Source organism: Cannabis sativa, chromosome 3 (genome assembly GCF_029168945.1).
Source record: "Cannabis sativa cultivar Pink pepper isolate KNU-18-1 chromosome 3, ASM2916894v1, whole genome shotgun sequence".
In the NCBI taxonomy this organism is placed as follows: Eukaryota; Viridiplantae; Streptophyta; class Magnoliopsida; order Rosales; family Cannabaceae; genus Cannabis; species Cannabis sativa.
Window position 1 is genome coordinate 10,857,174 of NC_083603.1, and position 20,082 is coordinate 10,877,255.

At 31.0% G+C, this 20,082-nt stretch overlaps 1 protein-coding gene across 1 annotated transcript; it reads left to right on the forward strand.

The window, feature by feature from the left end:
* Positions 1-16,033: 16,033 nt before the first annotated feature.
* On the forward strand, positions 16,034-19,816 carry LOC115709823 (stress response protein NST1-like). Its single transcript, XM_030638058.2, has 3 exons — positions 16,034-17,457; positions 18,015-18,219; positions 18,926-19,816. Exons 1-3 carry the CDS (start codon positions 16,534-16,536, stop codon positions 19,429-19,431), a joined length of 1,635 nt encoding a protein of 544 aa, XP_030493918.2. The 5' UTR covers positions 16,034-16,533; the 3' UTR covers positions 19,432-19,816.
* The last annotated feature ends 266 nt before the right edge of the window (positions 19,817-20,082 follow it).

The window sequence follows — 20,082 nt, forward strand, 5'->3', positions numbered from 1 at the left end:
AATTTTGGATTTAGATTTATTTTTCCTCTAAAAATTGATATCCTAAGTTTTATATTAAGAAATGAATTTAGAAAACCCGAATTAATTCATTATATATATTTAGACCATCTTTAATGGAAAATGTAAAATGTTATATATATTTAATACAAAAATTATTTTTGTAGTAGATTTACATCAAATTTTAGCATTGTAGTCTAATGCATAATTGCAAAACTTTGAGAAGAATTTACATTGTAAACCCACTTTGTTTTACTTGTTTTAATTTTTACCTTCAGTTTCATATTTTTTTAGATATATCCACTTTTATGGATGATGTCCCATTAGACCCCTTAAGTTATGTAAATTATATGCTAGACTTAAGTAGAGAGTGAGGCTATACTAGGCAATTCACTCAAAAAAAATAGGTATATTTTTAAAAAATAATAATAATAATAATAATAATATGAAGGTATTTTTGATTAATAGATACAAAAAAGAGATATTTTTTAACTTATCTCAAATTTTGATATAAAATTTAATATCTAATTAATGTTTTTATTAAAAACAATAAAACTAATCACTTTACCATCAATTTTATTATTATTTTAATATGTAAGACAATAAAAAATAATATAAATGCTTTATAATTTAATGTTATATAATTTATTATACTAATAAAATAATACAAATTGTATAAATAAATAAAAAAAAATAATACATTTATTATGATGTAAATTTTACATATAACAAATGTTGTGTTAATTTCAGCACAAAATATTGTGCCAACACACTATTAAAACACATTTTTTATTAAATAAGCTATATTTTACCTTTTCACTACTTATGCTCTTATATCCATATATTGATCAGCTGAAATTGAAACCCTTTCTGAATAATTTGATTTTCGAATTTGTGTGTGAATTTACATGAATTTGACATATTTATAATGAATATATATGCAAAATTGTTCGTATTATCAAAAAAAAAAAAAAAAAATCAACACTTATTACCATTGTTTAGTACTTGGTATTTATAACTTATCTCAATTAAAAAGATCAATAATTTATATGATTACCAGCCAGAGACCACCAACAAATATGATTCTCTACAGTATTTGCAGTACAATATTAACAATTAAACCATTCATCTTCTCCACACGATATATGTGTATGTAACTTAAAACATATATATAGATTTTGGAGAATAAACTAAGCTCAATAATTTGTTAAAGTACTTTGATTCAAAATGTGCGTGTAGTATACGCGTATATATGTAAAGTTACAATAATAAAAAGTTCAAAATATTGAACTTTCCTAGCTAGTAACAAATTATTATATGTCATGATCATTATATACCACTGGATTTTGTTTTTATTAATTTGGTTGGGATGAAAATGATGAGCTTAAATCCTTATTATAAGTTGCTGTAAAAAAAGATTAATATGGTAATATAATTAATTTAAATAATAACAAATTATGAGGAAACTATAGACTGGCTTCCACTCTGATCCAAATGAATTACTCCACAGATTTTGGCATATATATATCTATATACTTAAATTGCCAGCAAGCCAAGAGTTGAATAGGTTAATCAATAATTAATAAGTTATTATCTTCAACACAAAGTTTTGGTGAGCTTAATCTAGTCCTCTCCACTAACTGATCATCAAGCCCAAATAAATCAATTATCAATAATTATCAAAACCAAACAAAGACAATGATGACAATTAATCTATGTAGCCGAAGATTCTCATTAATTAATTTTTTTTAAAAAAATGTATAAAACGACCATAATATCTTAATTTGAAAGAAGAAGAAAAAATAAGCTAGTTAATTAAGTTAGTACTAGTGGTAGTGGTGACAAAGTAGCAGCTGCAAACAACTTTATTATTATTAAATATGAAGTTAATTGATTAATTAATTAATTAGAAAAGTGCATGGATTACCAAACTTTGGCCTATTCCCGACAAATGGAGATGCATAAGCAATATTATAATTTGGATATATATAGAAGGACAAAGGATCTGAATTAAGTTTTGTGAATAGTAAGGCCAAAGAGACCAACAGTTCTATTCATTGGTTTATGAGCTTCTCTTGCCTTTTACCATGTACTAGCTAGTCTTTGACACTATTTATTGTTTTTATTATATATGGTAAAAACATTTCAGCATGCAAGAATTGTTCCTTACTTTTTAATTTCTTTTTTTTTTTTTAAATAATAATAATAATTAAGATTATTATTATATATTATGGACAAAATAATTAGCTGTTTTTCTAACTTTTATCCATGTGATTAATTATTTTACTAATCAACAGTGTCTTACATGGAAACCATACATCCACGTAGCACCAACACTATGCACTTATTTGTTGTTTTATTGCTTTTTATACCTATTATACAGGTTAGAAAAAGACAGAAAATAATATTCTTAGATGTATATATAAATTGTCTTATACAACATTTTTATGTAATTTTTTTTATTAGTGGCCCTTTTAATTAGATTTTTATGAGAAAAAGGGTTTGAAAATATTGCACGCCTTAAGATATATATTTTATATAATTATTAACTATATAGGGTATGTAATTTTTTTGAAGCTTATTAAACTTTGGTCATTTCATTGGTTATTGGTATTTATTGGCTTGTTATGCTAAAACACACTTCATATTGTCTTTGTTTCTTTTGTTTTTTACTGCTTACAGTTAGCAAAGTACTACCACTTGAAACTAAAATATGAAAGAGAACATGGGTCGAAAATTATGATTTTTCAATTTTTTTTTAAACCCAAAAACATAATGTGACCATTAATATATAATAATTATTATTATTATTACTTTGGCAGTGTGCCAAATCTAGCATCCGAGGAAGACCTAATAATACACTAAATCAAACTTTAATTAGCATTCTTACTAGTTCCCATTTTAAGTGCTTATTTAGTTATAGCTTAGCCACGAAATTAGATCACTTGTCATATTAAATATATATATACTAGGGCAAAACACTCAGAATCTTCGTGGAGAGGTCTCATATATTTAAAAACCAACTATTAAAAAAAAAAAAGACACCTTTATATTTTTAAAACTTCATTAGGGATCAAGATTCCATTTTATAGATTAAAATCTACGTATACATATTAATTAGCTATAGCGATGTAGCATTAGTTTATTGATTACATGATACGTTCGTTCATACATTTTTATAATTATTTGAGCACAAAGGATTTAATAATAAGTATATATACAAGTACCATTGGTAATTATTATTACCATTATTAATTAATATATAGTATTTTGCTCTTCTTTATTTCACATCATCATTAATAACTAGTACTGAGAAAGCAAAAGTGGACATTTTGACTGACAAGTTACATTCAGACATTCTTTCCAAGAAAATAAAAACAGAAATCAGTTTCAAAAGAAAAAAATTCTATATACGTTATATCTTTCTGTGTATGTAATAGAGATATATATACTGCCGCAGATAGTATATAAATATACATATGAAATAATTATTTTTAAAAAATATATACATTTTAGTATCAATTTCATTTTCAGCCTAAGGTAAAATTAAATTAGAAAAAGGTAAACTCGAAACCGTGAAAATAATCAAGAGCCCCCACGCGTCACTCTTTCCGAAACGATCCGTATTACACTGTAAAAAAAATATATAATATATATTTTGTAAAAACAAATATATATTTTTTTTTAAATTAAAGGTAGTTTTTAGTGAAGTGGACTGAGCAAAAGTGAAAAAATAAAAAATAAGAAAAGGTACAACTAAGAACAGCACGACGCTCTTAGTTTTTACTCCACGTGTGTGTAATTACGTGGCGCTGTCGGTTAAGCTAGTTAAGTGGTAATTAAGATGAACGGCTGTGATGCGCTGACCTTTGATAAGAGAGAGAGTCAAAGATAAGGTCAAGATCCGGTTCTCCGAGATGTCGGAAAACTGTAAGCGGTTGAGTCAGCACGCGCGGTGATTTTCTCTTTCCTTTTTTTTTTGTCGTTTTATTGGTTGTTTCGTTTGGCTCTTGTGAACTCGCCGAGATATTGCCTCGTCTCTCAATATATCGTGTCGTATCGAGGAATTCTTAGACTTGAAGCGAGATCTCGTGGCGGGATTTGGACGTCCATCGCCGTCTTGGCCGGTCCACGTCGTCTACGCGCGTGAAACTTATAAAGCTACGTTCGAAAACGACGTCGTTTTTTGGAGGGTAACTTTTGAAATCTGAAAATGACAATATATGATTTTTGGCTTAGCTGTTTGTACTTTCTTGATTCATAGCTAGGCATTACTCTTTTCTTGGCAATAATAGAAAAATAAAAATCTTAGGCACCATAAATTATTAAAAATGAAAAAAATATATATAAATATATTTTATATGCAAGTTCATTTAAAAGCCCTCCTTTTTCTCTTTCATGTTTATTTAATTTAATAGACCTCAAAGAGTTTGATTATGACAGACACGTGAATAATATGTTTAAAAGCCTTAAACATCAATAAATAATATTAAATATTCTAGCACGGTAGCACCTTCGCTAAAAGATTTTTTTCATATAAAAAACTATTTTTCAAAAATTAAAATAAAAATTATTCCTAATCATTTTTAAATTAGGGGATTATTTGTAGTATAATGATTTTTGGAGAATTTTTAAAAATACTTTTTTTTTAATGTTTTGGTGGCTTTGTTAATACTTTTGTTTTCAATTATTTTAATGGCAAACATGAAATAAAAGTTTTGTTTTAAAATTTTATTTTTGAAAAATAAAATTGTGTTCTATAATAACTTTTTTAATTCAAGTTTAAAAATAAAAAATAAAAGTGAGTTTGTAAATTTCAATTATTTGTTGAATTTATTTAAGTTGGGTCTGGGGTTGGGTCCGGGCCTGGGGATGAGGTTCGGGATCGCAGCTAGGGCAGAGAACGTGGTTCGGGCTCGGGCTCGGGTTCGGGTTCGAATTGGGGTCGAGGTTAAGTTGAGGTTCGGATCAGTTAGGGTTTGAGATCCAGGTTGGGATTTGGGTTTGAAGTCGGGTCCAAGTCCAGGGTTGGGGTTGGGTTCGGGGTTCGGGGCTAGTGTCTGGGTGGAGGTTTGGGTTTGGGGCCAAGGTCGGGATCCGAGTCCGGGGTCGGGGCGGGGCTCTAGGGTCGAGGCCAGTGTCCGGGGTCTGAGGCCAAGGTTGAGATTCGTGGTACGGGTCTAGGTCTGGGTCTTGGTCCCAAGGTCTAGGTTGGGGTCAAATTCGAAAATATTAATTAAGAAAAAATTGCTTAAAAAGAATTGAAAGGGATTGTTTTTTCTTCAAAATTTTTATTTAAAATTTCAAAAATGAAAATAATTTTATAAAATATGTTTTTGGAAGATATTTTTACATTTTTAATTAAAAAAATGATTAAAAAGTTCTTACCAAACGCACATTTTATTTATAATTTTACGACCTAAAATTTTTATTTACAAAAATATTCTTTTAATGTTTAAAAATTATAAAAATACTTATTTTGTACGTTCCTCCTATTCCGGAAGACTTATTTTGTAATGACAATGAGGTCAAACTTTTTTTATCAATGAATGCTTTTTTCAAAAAAAAAAAATAATAATAAATAAATTATAAAATACTCTTTTAAAATTTAGAAATTACAAAAGTATATTTTTCTCATCATCAAAAAGTAAGAAAATAACGAAAAATTAACTTTATAACAACTATACATCAATTATAAGAAAACTATAAAGTAATCGAAAACAACCAAAAAATAATAACATTCTATCAATTATAAAACAAAAAAAAACGGTTTATTATTTTTACTAAAAATATATTTTTATAAATAAAAAATAAAAAAGTAAAAATAAAATTTTTTGAGTGTTAGACATAGTTTTGTAATGTTTTCTTCAAATTTTAGGTTTATTTAGTAAAAATTTCATGATTTGAAGTATTACTCATGCATGCACTATAATCAGGGACGGAGGGACTTTAGCCCATATGTGGGCTAAAGCCCTCACTCAAATATAAACATCAAATTTTTTATATGTAGATATATACATATATTAATTCACTTTGCTCAATTTATTAAAGTGCAATTCACAAAAGCCCTCACTCAATATCTTAATCATGATTCATGAGCCTACTCTTATTCTAATCAAGCCCATTTTAAAAATAGTCCAATACAAATAATAAAAAAAATAATACTTTATTAAAAAATAAATTAATACCATTGATAATATTTTATTTTATTTTTGTCAATAGTATTATTTTATTTTGTTGAAGATGAAAATTTGAAAGATACATTTATCATTATTTTTATTAATTTTGACTTAATATTTATTCAAGCCCTCACTCAACTAAATTTCTAGCTTCGTCACTGACTATAATCAAACAATAGACTCTGAGGTGAGATGTATAAACACTAAAATTTATTGCCAAATTTTGTAACTTTATTGGCACAAAATTTTCAAAAAATAACACTCTGTGAAGTCTGATGAATTCAAAATTTTCTCCAAAGTGGGAAATTTGTTGCAGAGTATGTGGTGATAGGTTTCCCTTTTAACCTTTTTGGTGGATTAGGACTGATGATGAAGGAAGAAGAGGAAGAAGAGAGAAAGGACCATTAAATTGTCAGACCACTATTAACCTAGTTTCAGTGTGTTTTATGTGTCCAGCTGTAAAGTCATGAATAAATAATATATAAATAAAAGAAGCAAGTTTTTGAGTAATGTGATATATGGGAATGGGACTCAAAAATATTTGTACTAAAAAACAAATAATAAGAGGGTTCAGCTTTCTATTACTGTGCAAAAACCTGCACAGAAAGATGAAAATTTGATGTTATTATATGTAACTGTGACAATGAGTCCTTGCCAAAATAATTATAATAATTGAACATTAAAAATACTCATAATTAAACCATATATTATTTTTTATATTTTTGAACCATTTCCAACAATTTGTTCCATTTTAAGTATACTGGCAAGCAATGCGGAGCTAATGTTATGGGGGGTAAAAAATAATTCTGCAAAAATGGCCTATTAATAAAAATATTATATATTTTTATAGAAAAAAAATATAAATCTTTTGGGACATAAATAAATATTTGAGAATAAAAATATTTTTTATAGAATAAATATAAAAATATCTAAAATAAAAATGAAAATTATAATTTTACAAAGACAAAAATGAAAATATATGATGTCAAAATTGAAAAAGAAAATATTTTATGAAAGTAAATATGAAAATACATATAAAAAAATTATACAAAAAATTAAGAGAAATTTATAACTTTATAGGACTTAATTACAATATATGTACATAAAAAATTATGGAGCTTTTTTAATTTTACACTTCAAAACAGTTTTTTTTACATTGTTACAGAATTCTATATAAAAATCCCTATTGCAACTAGCGCTGCAGCCTAAATTGCAACAAAAAAATCGTATAGAAACTCCTATTGCAACTAGCGCTGTAACCACTTTAGAAACTCTAACCGTAAATTTTTTTAAAAAAAAAAGTTAAAAAAAATAGTATATGGGATAATTCCCCAAAAATTATTTACAATTTATTATACATTTTATTAATTATGAAAAATATATTTTTAATTTTATATACAAACTATGGTAAAAATAAATAATAAACATATTATATATAAATAATAAATAATAAACTTACATATTTTTATTTATAAATTTGTATTTAAATTTTAATAAACACATTATATCAACATATCGCCAAAGACTTAGTAAAAAAAATATATCATCACAAATATTATCATAACAAATTTATTAGATTAATAATTAATAAACATTATCAATAATAATATAAACATAGTATTTATACATAAGGTCATATTTAATTACAATTTCATTTATTTTTTAAAATACATTTTCAATAACTTATAAGCATAAGTGTTACATTTTAAAATTATTTATGATATTTTAATAAACAAAAAAAAGTATTTATTCAAATAAATAAATAAACTTAAGTGTTTCATTTTAAAATTGTTATGACTTTTTAATAAATAAATTATATTTATTTTCATAATAAATATACTAGATTAATAATATCACTATAAATATTAATAATACTAATTAAATATTTAATCAACATATATATATATATACATTATTTATAAAAATATAAACAAAATTTGTAAACATGTTTGTATATATTTTTTTTATTAATTTCGTATTCAATTTTAGTGAACATATTCTATTACAGTAATATTATCAACATATAAATATTAATTTTTATCTTTACATATTTAGCTCTATAAGTTTTTTTAGAAAATCAATTAAAAGTAATTAATAAGTTAAAATTGTAAACATATATATATTTATTTGTAAATATTCATAAAATTGTATAAAATTATGTTATTATATTTTTTTTTACACATTTTTAGTAATAATGTACATTTACTTGTATATAAATAAAAATTGTCCAAAAATTAATTTATTAAAAGTTGAGTGGGGTCATGTGCCCCCACATTATCCCACCCCCCTATGCCCCTGCAGGTAAGTAGAGATAGAATACATTTGAAATTAAGAGTGCATTTGGTAATATTTTTTTACTCATTATTTTGTTTTTAAAATTAGAAAAGTGAAAATATTTTCCAAAATTATGTTTTAATAAAAATGTTTTTCATTTTAATTTTTCAATTGAGAAACAAAAATTTAAAAATATTGAAAAAAAAGTCATTTTCAATTTTTTTTAATAGTTTTTTTATTAATATTTTTAACTCCGACCCCAATTTAGACTATGGAACCTGAATCCTAACCCGATCCCCAACTCAGACCCCGACCTTGACTCGGTATTGAATCCTGAACCTAGACCTTGGACCACAGACCTTGGACCCGACCCGGAGCACGGACCCCAAACCCAATCCAAAACCCAAAACTAGACCCGACCCAGACCTCGAACCCCGCCCCTAGACTCGGACCCTGCCGACTTCGGCCCGAGCCTTAGCCCCGATCCCAACCTTGGACCTAGACCTAGACCTAGACCTCGACCCCGAACCCGACTTAAAATATAATCAATAAATGAAAATAAAAATAAAATTTACAAAACACACTTTTGTTTTTTATTTTTAAAATTAAAAAATAAAAATAGTTATAAGATATATTTTTATTTTAAAAAAAAAAATAAAAACAAAAATTTTACTTATTTTTCTAATTTAAAAATTTAAAAACAAAAATATTACCCAAATCTATCTAAATATTCAGCACACACGTATTGTGATCATTATTTGCTTTGTTAGTGCAAGATTTGCTTACATAATACATAGTTGATTGTGTCCACATCAACTGTTTTTGTTTGTTAAAATATTAATTATATTAAGTCTATATTGTTTTGTTATATTGATGAGTTTTAGTTTGAAAGAATATATGTTGTATTTGATAAGGTTATTTTAAATGTATATATTGCAAGTTTAAAACTAATAATAATATTTAATGTATAATAAATAATCAAAATACTAATAAAATTTATATACTTATTATTGGTTTTAAATAGTATTTTATTAATTTATATTTATAAAATTAATGCTGATTATTTAGTATTTTGAGTGGAAATTAGTATCAAAATAATTCTAATTCTGACAATTCATCTAATTTTTCATAATAATTAAGATCTATGAAGTCAAAACAGTCAAATTCATCATATTTTCACTTTTTCGACAATGTAATTTACAATCGGGTAATTTCGAGTCTCTTGTTTTTGCAGAATAGCAACATCTTCGAGAACTGGTGACCAGTTTTGCCAAAACACATAAATGGACTAACTGATGTCAAAATATCACTTAGGCATCCAAAAATACATCTCTAATACGTTTTCCCACTCACCCAACATCCACGTAGACATCACATGTCAGCATGGGCGCTAGATGTCAACCTGAGCGCTCGGATGTCAACCTGAGCGCTCGGATGTCAACCTGAACGCTGGGCCCAGAACAACCTTCAGTAAAGTGGTCATAACTCACTCAATATTAATTCGATTAACACGATTCAACCTGCATTTTGAAGCTATTTCAATGATCTATCAAGTTATGTCTCACACTTCAATCGAAAATCTAAAGCTATCGACTCTAAATTTCATCCACAAGGGAGTTACAAATTTAAGCTACAACTTACCCAGAGCGGGTCATGTTGTCGCAACTCGAACTCTAAAAATTGACGATTAACCTCATAAACTAATTTTTGTCGTTAGATCATGATCTACAGTAAAAAAATTATCCTAAATGTATTTTTCTATATTTTTTGGATTATTTTATTCACATTTAATAGGACTCCTTCACCTATAAAAGGAGAGCTCCTCTAACTCATTTTTGAAGTTCATAAAAATAGTCATAAGGTCAGAGTATCTCTCTCTAGTTTCTATCTATAGAAATTAGAGCATATAGATTTAGCCATTTTTCTGTAATCCATATATTGAAAATAAAAACTCGAAGTAGACGTAGCTTCATTACTATAGCGACACAGGGAGTGAACTACTATAAATTGTTGTATCTCTCTATCTATACTTAACATATATTACATTCTTACCAATATAGCGAGCATGTGTGGCTTGGAAGTTTGTGTCCATATTTCTGAGTCAATATTTAAGTGCTTTCATTGAGAGCCACAACTCAAGAAAATCTCTTACAAGAGGGTTGCAACACGCTCCTCAAGTGTTGATAAAGGAGCCCCAGCAACTGGCCAGACAACTGGGGGAACACTAGTTACTGAAGCTAGAACTGAGACTACTCTTGCATCTTAGGTGCCAAGTGGAGGCCCCCGAACCAGCTCCATAGCTCGTCCCCCAAGGCCACCAAATACTCTTAGTACTAGAACTGATAAGTAAATTCCACCTGGAGATTCCCACGTGGAAATAAAAGACCATGAGGAGGTTGATCCTCGGGTTGAACAACTTAGCTAAACTAAGGCTGATCTACAACAATAAGTACGAGACTTTGTCGACAAACAACACAAGCAGTTTTAAAGCTGGTTCGTGGAAAATCGGCAAAACATCTAAAGCCAACAAGTTGAGTAGGAGCAATAGAGAGCTAACCTATCTCAACGGATTAGAGAAGTCTATCACTCTAGTAGCGAGACTACCCTCCCGCAGGGGTCTTTCCGAGTTGGTAAAAGAGATTCCTCGTTGGGCAACTAGCCACGTGGGAATTAGTAATCAAGGAGAAACCCTTAATGCACAAAACACTACTACCATGCTTGGTAACTGTGAAAGTACTAAGCAAACAACAGGTACTGAGGCTCCCTAGGGGGAAGCAAACTTCGAGCAAGAGTCTCAAAGGACTCAAACTCATGGACGCCAACCAATGGGCCCTCCACTTAATGTATAACGACTGGACAATACCAAGAGAGCCAACAGGACTCCTCCACCAAACTCCCCTCATCGCTTTCATGATACCAGACCCTGAGACTCTACAAAGGGAAAGCGACATGCTGCTCAAATGAAGGAGGAAATTGAAGACTTTACTTCGAAACTTGAGGCTGTGACATCCGACGAGTAAGGACTAACAAGCCGCTCCATACTCAAAAATACTTCCTATTATACCCATATTTTAAGTAGCAATATGTTGCTGACACGTGTAATGAAGCTGGAATGTTAACCAGTCCGAATTGTGCAATAATAAATATGTTCAGACAAATCGCCTCAGGAAGCACAATTGGTAGGAATATTCAAACTCACTTTCTTAAAGACAAAGGCGAGCTATGAATAATAACTACTAGCTGATAAGACCAGGGAGATAAACAAAGTACACAGAAGCCCCATCCTGGGATTTACAGAATACACGACATAATGATAATGTTTAGAAAGGGTAGATAATGAATTATCGTAAAGAGCTTCCAGCTCATTGACCCACATACTCGTGAGTATGTTGAAGAGATAAGAGAACATCGTTAGCATGGTTCACCTCGTAATTGTCATATTGTGATAAGCGTCTCGCATATGCATCACTTAACATTAATGAAAGAATGCGAGAAGCACTACTTGACGTGTACTTAGATGTTGATTTATGATAAAGCATCTTAAGGAGAATGGTCACATTGCGAGAAGGATGAAGCATAGTCAGCATAACTGCTTATAAATAAAGTTAAAAAAGCAGTTATATATGAGAAGTTATTTGCCATTATCCCATGTGATGTAAATATAAAATGTGGGGATTGTCTACATTTCTCGAACGGTTACAAGTGATAAGATTCTAAGGGAATAACAGTCACCCTAAACTCCTATAAATAGGGACAAAATCCAGGGTAACATAGGACAACCAATTTGAGGAAGAGAGAGAATTATACCAGTCTTTCATTCTGTATAATTTATTTATTGTATTTTGTATCCAATTTACAAATCCCTAAATAAGATGGACTCGTGGACTATGAAAAATTAACTTCAAAACCACGTTAAAAATCCTCTTGCTATTTATTACTATTATTAGAGTTATTATTGTTCATTTATTTTTTTGAGTATATTCATTACAAAAAATGCTTATTTATTAGTTAACAAAAATTTGCGTTAACACTTCTAAGATGAAATTGATGAGTTGTGTTGTTACTTTGCCTGTGGCCCCGATGGTTAGCAGTATGAGTACTTCCCTCGAGTACATGGTCAAGAGTTGAATTTGAGTGACCAGTTAAATTCTCTCTACGCACTGTGATCCAGCTGAAGACTACTTTGAGGGAAGTAACCACTACAACACTCCAGATGAACGCTCCCCAGTGCATCATCCCAAGATGATCCGATGTTCATTTCAGAAACATCACTAGTGTTGCCTTCACGACCCCGTGGTTAAGAGATAACGACAAGACCAAAGTCTACCAGAGTCCATAATTGACTTGGAAGAGCAAAAAACCTGCATAACACTCTAACCAAGAGACAGTTGGTGGAAGTGGGAGCTTTTAGATTAGACCCCAATCGGGTAATAGAGGCTCCAACTGAGATGCAAACCACCATCCATGGTGTCAACATGGCAGAGTTTGACAACCTAGCAGCCTTAGTGAAAGGGATCACAACCTCAAAGTTGTGTGAGAACGACGATCACCATTCTCTAACTGAATCAAGACTCTACCAATCCCTCCAAAATTCAAGAACCCTTTCTGGCACACCAGGAAGGAAGATCCGCTATCACACATCCCTTACTTCGAAGTTCAGATTGATCTGTAAGGAGTAAGAGATGATGTCAGGTGCAGAATCTTTCTTGCCACACTAACAAGCTTGGATCAGCGGTGGTACCTCAAACTTCCCCTTGGATCGATCGACTCATGGAAAGATCTTATGGATGCTTTTGGCAATCAGATTGTTCATTCTCGAAAGCACTAAATCGAGCCGAATAATTTGCTAGATGTCAAGCAATAGGAAGATGAGCTCCTCAAGGAATATATTCAATAATTTTTAGAGGCAGCTGCCAAGACAAAAATACTTAGCAAGGATGTAAGGGTAATGGCGCTTACAGCTGGACTAAAGGCGATGAGTCCTTTGTGGTTTGACTTTCGTCTCAATGTAGTCTACACAATGAACGGATTTTTTGATAGAGTAAATGGCTTTATCAAGCTAGAAGAAGCTGTCAACCCGAGCCAATGGCTCAAAAGGCAACAAGAAGAAGTCACTAGGCTCCCCATCCCCTGACATTGAAGCGCAAGGTAATGGGAAGAAAGGAGGTTTGAACGGAGGAAAAAGAGCTAACAACAGTAGAAAATAAGGGAACTCCCCTGGTGGAAAGAAATCCAAAATGGGGGGCAAGTCCTTGCGAGAGTATAAGCCTCGTTTCACCACCTACTCCATCCTCTTGGTCGCAAGAGAGTAGATCTATACGGCCACACAGTCAACAGTGTCGTATTGCAAATCTCTTCCTTTCAAAGAGTTTGGAAAATGAGACATGAACAAATTCTATCGCTATCACAACAATGACGTTCATGATACAAATGAGTGTAATCAGTTGCGAGACGAGATAGAGTTCCTCATCAGACAGAAATACGCTGCTCTTTAGCGGTATGTACGACCTAAAGCTCCAACTGAGGACAATGCACCTCTCCAACCTGCCCTAGTTGCAGGCAAGCTTGAGATTGTGATTGGAGGCCCTCACCTAGCTGGGAATTTAAGAAAGGCCTAAAAAATATGCAAGGTCTTTGCGATATGAACCGAGAGTTGAAATACTGGAGGTTGTAGAGCGTCCTCCAAAGTCTCAATGCTATGAGTGTGCTCCCATTACATTTGAAAACTCCATGCTCGTATCATGTTAGCTACCCTCACAATGATCCCTTGGTTGTTGAGGTACAAATAGCCAACATGATGGTGGCAAGGGTGATGATCAATGACGGAGTGTCCTCAAACATATCTTATTCAAGCAAACCCTAATCCAGATGGGTTTGTCACTAAAAGATCTAGAGCCATGTGAGCAGCTAATGTATGGTTTCACTAGAGCTAGGATAGCTCCAAGTAGTAATTAATATCAAACTACCATTCACAGTCGGCACTGCCCTAAAGCATACCACCATCATGACCATGTTCGTAGAGGTGGATGTGAAGTCTCCGTACAACTTGATGCTCGGAAGGCTATGTTAGGGTTTATATCCTGAAAAGCCTGTTAAGACATTTGTGATTATTAATAAGAGTTGAATATTTTGATATATATGTATGAATGTTAAATTATTAATATTTAATATTAAATAATTTATATATATCAAAAAATTACTTATTCATAAATGAGACTGTAACTTGTAGTTGTACGGAGAATTAAGATCACTTAGCTATGAAAAAAACAGTCAACAACATATTAAAATTTAGAAATCTTTAATTAATAGTTATTAGTGCAGTTCACTGATGCCCGTTATTCGATGCAAGTAATCTCGATTCAGATTATTGATGTAGCATGACATTTAAGTGAATGTGATGTATATAATAGAGATTATATATGACTAGGACCGATACGAATAAAGTTGTCTTAATCAAACTTACCGTTTAATATAAAGATCTAATTTATATCATAATGATGATCAATAGGAGATAAACTTAAACTGTAAGTAATTTTGAACTCATGTTCATGTTATTAATTTCTTTGATTCACTTGTGATTGATTGTATAACTCCATCTATTCATCTAACTAAACTATATAAGTAACCTTATTGTGTTATTTAAAAAAAAAAAACCTTGGTGCCAAGTTATAACTTGTCCCAACAATAATTATTAGAACTATAAACTTTTTTGTTAAAAACAATGGTATAATAGCGAAGCATATATTTTTAGTGTTGCTTTTAATATTGTAATTAAATGAAAATAGAAAATATGTATATGCATTACTAAAATAAAGAATTATCTTATATACTATTTTTAATTTTTTTTCTTTAAATTTACGGTTTGAGTTGCTCTGCTAATTTCTATTTGGGTTGCTATACAGATTTTAGTTGCGATTTAAGTTGTTCCGTTAGTTGCTATAACGATATCTGTGTAGAATTCCGTAAAAATACAAAAAATACTATATTTTGAAGTATAAAATTAAAAAAATCCTACTAAAATTCTATCATTTTAGTGTTAATTGAATTCAACATTAAAAAAAACTTCTATAGTTGGAGTTGATAATATAGTACTAGAGATTTTAATCAAAAAAAAAGATAATTATAGCAAAGAAAACATTTTGGTAAAGAAAAATCTTTAGGCAAATTAGTAGTACTTAACAATTACACAAAATCTCATCATTATTAATATAATTAAGTATGAATAAGGAATTTCTCAGTGGTGCCGACTGCAGAGCACGACTGTGCCTATTAATAAGATTTGAAGATTAAAAGAGCCAACTGCCTAATGGTCGGAAATATGTAAACATCTCTCGGGAAAGAAATGAAGTTACGAGGAAAACCTTTCACTTTTGTTACAGCTGAGCTTGCCACCACCGTTTCTCACGAATCATGTGATAAAAACACACTCTCTCATTATTATTCACTCACTACTATCACCCTATTATATCCCAATTTAAGCACCCATATAGTAATTAGTAATAATAATGCTCTAATAATCACAAAACCCATATTAATAATTAATAACTTAATAAAATACCATGTTCCAAAAATTATGTTATACTCAACCCTCATTATTACTCTTCTTATCTTATCGTGTGTTGTGTGTAGCTAGCTAGGAAAGAAAGAACTCTCTAGACCGGTTTTTTGTCGTTAGTGGTACAAAGTGATTATATCATTATATTACTAAGCTAGCTTTACCCACCTCAACCACACCAATTTTTGTTGTATTACTATTATTTGAGTTAACTGTAGTAGTGACATATTTTGATCATAAAATAATTAGTTTATTATCACTAATTTTCTGCCTCGATTTTCTAACCTCCCAGATTTGAATGAGGAAGTCTCCTCATTCCTTCCCCACTTAATAAAATTTCTTTCTCTTCTCTCTTTTATTTGTACACAACTTTTCACCTATAACTCTCCTCAAAACTTCTCTCTCTTTTCTCTCTCACTTTTGAAAAAACTTGTTTAAGTTGAAACCTCTTCAACTCTTTTTCATGGTTTTTTGAAATTTGTACTCTTCAAGGAAAGATTTTTTTGATTATTATTTTTTTTTTTATTTATGAGTATGGCTCAGTGCTTGAAGTTGAGCGAGTTACTGAAAGAAGATCAGGAACCGTTCGTTCTCAAGAACTACATTTCCGACAGACTTTCTCAGCTGAAAACGGCTGACCATCCCAGAAACCATTTACAGCTCAAAAAACGAAAACCCATCTCAGAAAACAGAAGCTTTCCCGGAAAATTCTGTAAAACCGCTTGTTTTCTCTCCTTAAATGAGTCACCGGACCCTAGAAAGTCACCCCTTTTCGAATTTCAATCTCCGGCCAAGAGCCCTTGCAAAAACTCAAATGCCATTTTTCTACATATCCCGGCGAGAACTGCCGCTCTGTTACTCGATGCTGCTCTGAGGATCCAAAAACAGTCATCATCATCATCTTCGAAGACCAAAACCCAGAAGCTAAAGAACGGTTTTGGCTTATTTGGATCGTTTTTGAAGAGACTAAAGAATCGTAATCGGTCAAACAGGACCAGAGAAATCGAGGGGGGAAATGGTGTTAAAGTCAAACCTTCGGTCAAGGACATTCTAAGAAAGGTTAATACTATGGAAGAAAAGGTAGTTAGAGGTGATGATCAGGTTATGACAGGCTGTGAGATTAGCGGTTCTTGTCCATGTACTGGTCGACCCAGTAGTGCTACTATTTGGTCGGAGACCAATGAAGAAAAATCTTTGGATTTAGAGACCTCGAGTAGTACTAGTAGCCACTATGAACACTCTGATGAAATCGATTTCCTGACCAAACTCGTAAGAGAAAGTAATAATAATAATAATGGTGACATTGATTTTTCTTTCTGTGACCATGAAAATGAAAACGACTTCTCTCAAAGCCCATTTCGTTTCGTTCTTACACGAAGCCCTTCTTCAGCCGGTCACCGGACGCCGGAGTTTTCATCTCCGGCGCCGTCTCCCTCCCGCCATAAACAAGAGGTTGGTATTCTTATTATGCTACTTTCTTTCTCATTATCTGTAAAGAAAAAACAAAAACAGAGGAAACTTTTTTTGTTGACTGACACGTATTCATGAACGAGTTAATTCACACAACTCGGTCCGAGTTGATACAACTGGTTTTACTGGACGTATTTGAACTGTCGGCATATAAAATCACATTTAATAAACTTTTTTTTTTTTTCTTTTGCATGAAATATTTGTTATTACATATATATGCCAAAATAGTTTTGAAACGTTTACGTGTACAAATTCAGATCTTAATTTCATTCTTTCATGTTCATAATCAAAGAAGAAGAGAAGAACCAAGTCTTTTGTTTTTCTAAAACAGGACAAAAAAATTTGCTTTATTGTTTCTTGTTTTGGATTTTAGTACAATATCCCTACATCCCAAGTAGTAAATTATAGGATGAATAAGTCAAATGAAAATGAAAAAAAAAGTGGCCAATTAAGAATCTGGGTTTTGGTCAAAATCCTTTAATAATGTGTATTAAGTAACATTTATTTATTTTTAACATTAAATTTTTTGTTTTGAACAGGAGAAAATTAAGAAATGTGTATCTGAAAACCAGGAGTTCCAAAGGGTAAAAAATGAAGAAGAAGAAGAAGAAGAGGAGAAGGAGCAATTTAGTCCTGTATCAGTATTAGACCCTCCATTTGAAGATGATTATGATGGTCATGAAGATGAAGATGAAGATGAAGATAATGGTTTTGATATGGAAAGCAGCTTTGCTAGTGTACAGAGTACGTCATCAATTATACATGCATATACGACTCTTTTTTCTGTTTTTTGTATCTTCTTTTGTTTTGTTGAGTGGTCCATAATATCTCATGCCAATTCCCATGCTCATCTGAGTTTTCAGTATCATTTTCTTGGGGTAGTTGAAAATTCAATGTGCATTAGAAACTAATTAAATCACTGTTTGGTGTCATAATCTTATGGTCATTTTGTTCCTTCATATCAACTTTTAAACCATTTTTGTCTTTGTGGGATCCATTAAGATAGGATTACTGTTTATGTGTCCCTAATGGGATTGTGTCTCTGTGTTTTCTTTTTCTTTTTAATTATATATATTTTCAATAAACTTGAACAAAAATGCAGCTGTAATAAATCCAAACATGACCCACTCTTTTTGTGTGTGGAGGGTCTATCTTAATTGTCACAGGCTCCCTTTTATTACATTGGTCCTTACAATTTGGTATTAGGTGAATTCTCTCCTATGGTTTTTTTTCTGAGGCATATTCTGTTCTTAGGCTCATTGATTAAGTATATCAGCCTATTGTTGTAACTGAGCTTTAAAACCAGGAATGTTGTGTTTGGTTAGTTATTGTCATTGTCATAAGTTTGGTTCCTACTTAGAATTTACATTGGTTGGATAGCTTTTATAAATTGTCACATACATATTCAGACTTGGCTTTTATTGATGTTGGTTTGTCATTGAATTTTCAGGAACAAAGCAGCAGCTACTGCAAAAGCTTCGTAGATTCGAGAAATTGGCTGAGTTAGATCCAATTGAACTCGAGAAAAGAATGTTAGATGAAGAAGAAGATGATGATGAAGAAGAAGAAGAATGCGAAGATGATGAATCGGATGTTGGTGATTTTGTTCGCGAAGTTCTAGGCAACTCACGCCTTCATCAAGTCCAACGAATTCCTAGACACATGAAGAGATTAGTTTCTGATGTTATGTTGGAGGAAAGGAGAGAAGAAAACACGAGTGACTACAGCGAAGAAGTGGCGAAAAGAGTGTGCAAGAGGTTCGAATCGTGGAAAGAAGTGCAATGTAACACCATTGACATGATGGTAGAGCAAGATTACAGCAAAGATCTTCAAGGTTGGACAACCAAGAACAACAAAGAACAAATGGGAGAGACAGCAATTGAGATTGAATATGCTATCTTTGGGTTACTAGTGGAAGAATTAGCTGCTGAACTTGTTTGTTTAGATGGAAAATAACTAAGTAAAAAAAATTTCCTTTTCCATTGCTGTTTGGTACCACAGGAAAATAAATAAGTAGAATTTTGGTTTAACATCCTTCAAATTTTTATTTATTTTTAGTCAAAAATATAAAATTGGGGTATAGTCTGACTTGTACTACTATGAAGAAGAAATAGTAGACTTAAATAGGAACCTGGCCTTTGAAGGAGTAAAAGAAAGGACCTTGGTTTAGATAAGATGATGATGATGATGATGGTAGCTTTGCTATGATGATATGTATATGAATGAATATGAGTAGTTGGGTGGGACTGGTGTATGATGAGTGTAATCCTTGCTCAATTTTAGGCATGACATGTACAATTCTTGGCACTTTTATGTAATATATATTATCTCATATTTTTCATAATAATGCTTATTATGTATTTAATCATTTAAATTATGGTTTGAGAATACAATTATAAAAAAGAGACAACAAAAAGAAAGGAAAAGGGCAAAGGAATATTAGTTTTTGTTTGTTGAAAAGGTGGGCTAGTATTTGTAGGCTCAAGAAAGGAATATTTTGATGAAGAAAGACATTGTGTTTTCATTATGTAACTTAAATTAAAATATTAATTCATACAAAAGTATATGGTATAGTAATGTTTTCTTCTTTATATATATGAGATCTTA

Coding starts and splice junctions, on each gene's coding strand:
- LOC115709823 (XM_030638058.2), top strand. CDS start 16,534: ATGAGTATGGCTCAGTGCTTGAAGTTGAGCGAGTTACTGAAAGAAGAT. Junction 17,458..18,014: donor CCTCCCGCCATAAACAAGAG/GTTGGTATTCTT, acceptor TGTTTTGAACAG/GAGAAAATTAAGAAATGTGT. Junction 18,220..18,925: donor CAGCTTTGCTAGTGTACAGA/GTACGTCATCAA, acceptor TTGAATTTTCAG/GAACAAAGCAGCAGCTACTG.